Source organism: Pteropus vampyrus, unplaced genomic scaffold (genome assembly GCF_000151845.1).
Source record: "Pteropus vampyrus isolate Shadow unplaced genomic scaffold, Pvam_2.0 Scaffold98, whole genome shotgun sequence".
Taxonomy (NCBI): domain Eukaryota; kingdom Metazoa; phylum Chordata; class Mammalia; order Chiroptera; family Pteropodidae; genus Pteropus; species Pteropus vampyrus.
This window is the reverse complement of record NW_011888879.1, coordinates 4,214,413-4,222,448: the sequence shown is the minus strand read 5'-3', so window position 1 is coordinate 4,222,448 and position 8,036 is coordinate 4,214,413. Positions and strand designations below refer to the sequence as shown.

General features: G+C 31.7%; 1 protein-coding gene and 1 pseudogene across 1 annotated transcript in view; both read left to right on the top strand.

The window, feature by feature from the left end:
* The window catches only part of HMCN1 (hemicentin 1), a 408,502-nt gene that overhangs the window by 139,860 nt on the left and 260,606 nt on the right, over positions 1-8,036 (top strand). Inside the window, exon 5 of the mRNA XM_023533191.1 lies at positions 6,392-6,563. Within this exon, the coding sequence (XP_023388959.1) occupies positions 6,392-6,563 (172 nt within the window). The remainder of the gene's footprint in view (positions 1-6,391; positions 6,564-8,036) is intronic.
* Positions 7,604-7,722, top strand: LOC111742680 (annotated as a pseudogene).

Sequence of the window (8,036 nt, the reverse complement as noted above, 5' to 3'; positions counted from 1 at the left end):
GCCACCCCTTAGTATGCTCTTGGCTTGGGCTTTATCCTGGATGTAACTGGGAACCATTATAACTTTTCGAGTAGAAAAGTGCATCACGGTTTAGGGCTATAAATTGAACATTTGTATTCTGATCTTGCTTATTTATTACTTGAAGTTAAAAACTAGTTAATTTTTTAAATATCTGTTTATCCCATTTCTCCAACTAGATTGTCGTGTCTTATAAAGCAGGAAATGTGTTTCCATTTTTTTTTTTTTTTGGTATTCGTAATATCCTGTACTATCCTTTATATTCAGTAGATGCTCAATAAGTACATAGTGACTTGTAAGCAGATTCAGAGTTATAGGCTCTCTGCTATACTGCAGGGTAGAAGTGAACTTGAACCTGAAAGGAAAGGCTCTCCTTATTTTCCAAAAGAGCATCTCTTAGCCAGATCAGAGTTGAGTGAAATCCGTCTGTGCTATCGCGTGTCTTGGAAATGTTGCAAGTCTTTTTCACATGAAATACAATATAGATTTAAAGGCTTTAATATTTTTATATAATTTAATTCTTGACTGTCCAACTAGTGAAAAAGTATACAGCTAACCAAATCATTATGTTTTGCATACCATTTCTTATTAAACAACAAAAATACAAATATATTCATAATTATAGATTGTATCTAATACCTTACCATATTTCTATTTTCCCACCAAAAGAACAAAGGATGTTATGAGGAAATTCATTTGGAAGTAATTCATTACATTTAAAATGTCCTTCTGAATTACACCAAAAGAACAAAATACCTAGGAATAAATTTAACCATGGAGATGAAAGACCTGTACACTAAAAACTATAACATACAGATGAAAGAAATTACAAATAAATGCAAAGATAGTCCCTGCTCATGATTGGAAGAGTTAATATTATTAAAATTTCAGTATTACCCAAAGCGATATGTAGAATCAATACAATTCCTATTAAAATTCCAATGGCCTTTTTTCACAGAAATAGAACAAACAATCATAGAATTTGTATGGATCCACAAAAGAGCCCAACTACCCAAAAGCCATCTTGAGAAAGAGGAACAAAGCTTGAGGCACCATGCAACCTAATTTCCAACTATATTGTAAAGCTAAGTAGTAATAATAATAATAATAAAAAGATACAGAATTGGCATAAAAACAGACATATAGATCAATGGGAAAGAATGGAGGGCCCAGAAATAAATGTACACGTATATGGTCAATTAATATATGAGAGAAGAGCCAATAATATACAGTGGGGAAAGGACAATCTCTTCAATAAATGGTGTTAGGAAAATTGGCCTGCTACATACAAAAGATTGAAGCTAAGCCATTATCTTCCATCACATAAAAAACTAACTCAAAATGGATTAAAGACTTGAAAGTAAGAGCTGAAATCATAAAACTAGAAAAAAACATAGATGGTAATCTCCTTGACATTAGTCTTGATGATGAGTTTTTGTATTTGAGAGCAAAAGCAGAGGCAGCGAAAGCAAAAATAAAGAAATGGGACACATCAAACTAAAAAGCTTTTGTATAGCAAAGGAAATTATCAAGAAAATGAAAAGGCAACCTACCAAATGAAAGAAAATAGTTGCAAATCATATACCTAATTAGAGGTTACTATCCAAAATATATAAAGAATTAATAGAACTCAATAGCAAAATAAAGCAAGACGTTAAAAAATGGGCAGGAAAAAACAAGTGTTGGCAAGGATGTGGAGAAAGAAAAGGGAACCCTTATGATGGAAATGTAAATTGATACAGTCACTATGGAAAACAGTATGGAGGTTTCTCAGAAAATTAAAAATAGAACTACCATATTATCTTAGTAATTCCACTTCTGGATATTTATCTGAAGAAAACAAAAACAACTCAAAAATGTATATATATACCTTCATGTTTTTGCGGCATTGTTACAATAGCCACGACATGGACTCAACCTAAGTGTCCATTGACAGATGAATAAATAAAGAAAAGATGGTAAACACACGCACGCACACACACACGCACACACGCACACACACACACGAATATTATTCAGTCAAAGAAAAATTAACCATTTGTGACAACATGGATGGAACTTGAGGCAGTTATGCCAAGTGAAATAAGTCAGATGGAGAATACCACTTGCTCTCACATGTGGAATCTAAAACAAAAACAAAAACAAAAACTGAATTTACAGATACAGAGAATAGATTAGTGGTTGCCAGTGTCTTGGGGTGGATGAAGTGGGTGAAGGCGGTCAATACCTAAAATTTTGGCTGTAAAATAACTAAGTCCTGGGGATATAATGTATTGCATGGAAGCTATAGTTAATAAATATGGGTATGTAAAAAAATATGGTATGTTTGAAAGTTGCCCAGAGAGTAAATCTTAAAAGTTCTCATCCAAAGAGAAAAATAAATTGTGACTGTGTGGTGATGACTGTTAGGTAGACTTATTGTGGTGGTCATTTTGCATTATGTTGTATACCTGATACTAATATAATGTTGTATGTCAGTTATATCAATATAAATAAAGAGAAAAAATATTCTTCCAAAGTTGTTCTTCCAGGTTTTGTCACCTTCAAAAAATTTGCTTCACTTTAATCTCTATTTAATACTATTCTGTTTCATAATATGTAATGATATGTGCTTTTTTTGTCATTTGAAACTATATTTGCATCTTATTTCAGAGTAGAATATACATATGAACTTATTTTTGTAAGTATTGATTATTACATAAGATGCAAAATATTTAAACTAAGAGAATGTCTTCAGGAACACAGGAGCTTATATAGAAAAATAACTGTTGAGCCAGAATCAGTCTGGTTGGATGTTTAAAAGATACAAAAACTCTTTCAAATATCAGTTTCCTCACCTATAACATAAAGAAACTGGATTAGATTGTCTCAAAGGCCCTTTGAGATATAAACTGCTATAAACCGTTAGAGAACCATATTTATATTAAAAATTTTAATGTACAATTAATGGTTGCTTAGTGGTTTAAAACAGCTTTTATGTTAGTTAAAATGCACTAATCCGAGGACTCTCACCTTATACTAGTTTTATTCCATTTGTGATTATCACAGAAGATCATTTTCAATCTCATGAGTGCATTTCTCATTGTTAAACAATTAGAGACTTTTTTCTTATATGTGCCAACATGAGAGGCCAGAAACCTCACTTATGGTGATTCTATAGTTTACAGTGATCTAGTTTTATTCATATGTTGGCAATATCTGTATTTTCTAATAAAATAGGTTGCCTCTGTTTTCAATTTGATTTTTTTCTTATAAGTGGATAAAAAAGAGATTGGAGACTCTTGACAGAAGTCTGTTCTGTATCTTTCCCAATGACTAATATTATGATACATGATAATCCCTTTGTGAAAGCTTTATAAATGTTGATGAATTAGAAATGGCACTAAGAGCAAATCAAAGCCTGCTTATGTTTCGTACCATTTGAACACACTTGTCTTATGAAAATGCAACTAAATTAGAAAGTCTTCCATTTTCGTAAGAATGCCTAGAAATCACTTAGTGATTTCCATGCGTAGCTAATAGAGAACAGGATAGACCTCCAGTGATAGAACTGCTCTACCTTCATTTGAAGGAAGGATATATTAGAGGAGCTGCCCCGAGATATATTATACTTTTAAAGAAGGATGTCTAAAAATGCGATTTCAGGTGCATCTCTACTTAAAACTATTGAATTTCATTGTTAAAGTTGAGACACTATGCAACTCTTGTTTTTAATTATTTTTCTCCTTTTCAATTGAGAATTATTTATGGCCACAATATGTGTCTTGCCCTCAAAACAAATGTTCTGTCCATTTATCCAATTTCTCTTGTCCTTTTTCCTCCTTAGTTTCTACAGCAGACATTATCCTCGAAGTTATTTATTATCAAATCTATCAAATGCCTTCTTAGTCAATAAGTCAGTCCTTTCCATTTCCTTCAGTTAGGCAGCCATGTTCTATTATAAGACATAAAAATGTCAACAGTCTGATTATTAAAATACATATTCTATTTATGGGCAAATATTAGTTACAATCAATCTGATTTCTGTAGCCATATGGACAGATTTGATGAGCAGTATGAGCCATATGTTTTAGTTCGAGCGTGATATATCACTCAGAATTCCTCTTTCAAAATATGGCATCTGCTTCTTAGACAATTATGTTGATATATGCTTTATTTCATATGTAAAATTCCAGGTGCTTTATAAGGTTAAAATTTGAGGAAATATATCATTTGATTTATGGGGTAATTAACTGTGATATATAGATTTGGTTTTTCTGTTCAATTCGGCCATGATACCACTGCACATTTTTCTTTATAAAATACCACTTTCGTTGTATTACTCCTCTGCTTTAAGCCCTTCAGTAATTTTTCACTGGGTCTTTAGAATGAAGTCCAAATGTCACAGTCTGGCCATATGGTTTGTGACCATACACAGTTTGTCCTTGCTGAAGCTTCCAACTTCATTTTCTGCTTCTCGTTTTTCTGAACACTTAACTATAGCCAGTTGGATTTACTTGTGTTCCCAACATATTTGGAGATGTATTTTCTCAAGTTCTCTCCCCTATCTGGAATGACTTTGCCTGTTTTTTTTTGTTGTTGTTGTTTGTTTGTTTGTTTGTTTTGTTTTGTTTTGTTTTTTCATTTACAGAAATCTTATCTGACTTTCATGGGTGATTTTTTTCACTCTGCCTATGAAGCTATTGTTGAAATATTCAATTAAGGGGAGAGGAAGAAAATTAGTTGGAAAGAAAGGACATCATTTAAATATCTACTATGTGTCAAGAACTGTGTTGGGCACTTTACATACATAATTTTAACAAGGACTCCCTGTTTCATGAGTTCCCATACCATTCTTTTATTTAAGAAGACATCATTACTATCATAATTGTGACCAACTTAATCAGTATTAGTGTATATTTCACCTTTATCATAGGTAAAACATGCCACTTGGTTTTGGGTCTACAAAGACGATGGACATGTGGTTCTTGACCTTAGAGGAAAGGCAGGAATATTTGTTGAAAATAAATAATGTATAATATGTGCAAAAAATTCAATAAATACTACTAGTTCAGGGAAGAAGACTTTTTACCAAATATTGACTAAAAATATGTTCATCCATACTTACTCAGTACCTGGAAGAGCACCTTGAACAACAAATACTTGTTTTATGAATGAACATAATTGCCTCACATTGTTAGTTATATGATCATATGTCAGTCACTTTGCTCATCTTCGAGGACAGAGAAAAGGAATACATTTTATAGAGAGTGGAGTTATTGCACAATATTTGTTCTTTGATTAATTGATTTGTGATTACCACTATTGAAATTTTAAAAAATGTTTTTGTTTATTTTGAATAGCTTGGGTGTAGCTTAACCTCCAGCTCTGTTCAGTGTTTTGTGCATAATTCCAAGGAAAATTATTCATGATAGGATATAGTCTTGAAGGATATATGAACCAGAGAAAGGTCTGAGGTAGATTAAAGGTGATCATGCTTTAGAATTAGCTGTAGTAGGTTCATCTACTCAGTACCTGTTCAGACAGGTACTGTTTACTGAATGAGGAATTGTATTTGTTGCAAAACACTTTCGTGAACTGAAAGTTTTCCTTGTTCACTCCGAGGCATCAACACCCTTTTTAACCTAATTTCTTAATATTTTCCGAAAGACTACTTTTCAAGAATGCACTGCTTAAATTGGTTCTGAAGTATTTTTCTACTTTTTTTTACAATACAGTGGTTACTTTTCATTATTTTTGGTACCTATTTATTTGATCACAAAAATGAATATTTTGCTGACATTGCAATTGTTTTTCAATAACTCACTATAATATATATTATGATATCCAAAATATAATTATAATATACTATATTATAATAATTATAATATACTATATTATAATAATTTATATACCCCATATATCGAAACTGGATTTGCTAATTTGCTAATTATTTTTTATAAATTGGATGGTGAAAGAAACCCAGAAAGAATGGAGGTAAGAGAGATCTCATTGTATTGGCAATACCACGTGTTTTTGTAGGTTCTTTTCATTTCTCTTGAAAAATATAATATTGTCATATCTCTGCATGTTGTGTTTAATTGGTTTTCGGACACTGTAATCTCATTTTGAATACATATTCCAAGATAGAAAACTTGAAATTTGAGCATGAGTTAAACTAACATTTTATTCTGAATCAAAGATTTATTCTGAATCTACAGTAACTGGATATAGGAAATAGTTTGTCTTCAGTCTCATGGAACTAAACCTCACACTAGTACAGGAAGTGCCTGAATCATGTGATTAACCAAAGCCAACTACTACACCTGGAAGTCTCAGTGATTTACAACTAAAGGTTTCTGATATCGCTCACACTTCTCTTTTTCTCTTGTAGGTGTTAAAATGGGTAGAAGAAGCAGTACAGGCCTCCAAAGTTCACCTGTTATCCACAGATCATTTGGAGCAGGCTGTAAACACGTGGAAAATTCCTTTTGATCCCAGCCTAAAAGAGGTTACTGTATCTCTGAGCGGCCCTTCTCCAATGATTGAAATTCGCAATCCTTTAGGTAAGATGTAGTGAACATTATATAATAAAATACCAAAATATGTAAAAAGTAAAAGTTTTTTTCCAAACTTATTTATGTCAAGTTAATGCTAACTTTATGAATAAATTAAAAAATGATTAGGGAATATGTTTAAAAATAAAACTAATGTTTTTTAGTCATATGTATCATTGAATAAACATGATATTCAAAAAGCTAAAATTCTTAATAAGTTAAGCAGATCAGATTTAGTAACTTAATTTTACTAAACTATCCCCCAAAATATTTAAATTTAACTTGAAATTATATTTTCCTAATGTATGTGTTAAGAAATATTTCACAGTAACTCGTTTTATAAAATTTGGTAATTTATTATTTTTAAATGAATGACATGAAAACATTTATTTTCAAACAACTAACTTTTTACTGTATCATCTCCTTGATAAGATTTGATTTTACAGAAGACAGTTGTTAACAAACAAATTTATATTCCTATTAGAATAATGTTTTAATTTACTTTCCTTCCTTAATTATATGTTAAAACACTAATATTTGGCCCGATTCTATTTCTGGTTTAATATTACAATAAGACTTACATCGAAAAGTAATCTAGTAAAAACAGAAACCTTATTTTTCCTAATATTTGCATTTATAATTTTTTTACCTATTGATATTTATAAAAAAAAATTAATTTCCACTGTGGCTTTAGTATATGATACATTTTTTAAACCTATTTGCGAATATTTATAAAAGTGGTGGGACTATCATTCTTACTTTGAATATTAGAAAATAACTGATACCTACAAGAAAACAGCGTAGGAAATTGTCCTCAAAGGCCACTTCCACACTAGCGATCAAATTGAAATTTACTAAACAAGCAAAACCTCTTTTTCAAGCCTTCTACAGGGTTGGCCTTCTAAATGGATTTCTCTGTAACATCCAAGCTACCCAGAAAAGGTCTGTGTTTTTCACTAGCTGGATACTTAAAAGTACCTCTACCCAATGCATTTTGTTTCTACTACTTTCAAAAGGCATTAATGTTGATGTTTAAAAAGTCATTTACAGTCTACGGCCGTGCCACCCTGAACAAGTCCGATCCCGTCTGATCTTGGAAGCTTAGCAGGGTCAGGCCTGGTTAGCACTTGGATGAGAGACCACCTAGGAAGACCAGGTGCTGTAGGCGTAAAAAATAAAAAATAAGGGATTGTAAACTGACAAGGTCCTTGCAATCTGTGAGGTTAACCACGGGTTGCCTCCCCTAAAAACAAGTAAATAAACAAACAAATAAAAATAAAAAGTCATTTTCAGTGATAATAAAGCTTTTGATGCAAACATAGGATGCCTATAATCGATTTGTTTATATAACTGCTAAAGTAGTTCATAAGAGAGCCAAGAGTGATGTGAATAACTAAACTATGGCTGAATTCCAGATTTGCTTTTCTTCCTCTCTAAATTTCATCTGTTAAGCACTTTGGATAAATCTCAGGTCAGTAGGAG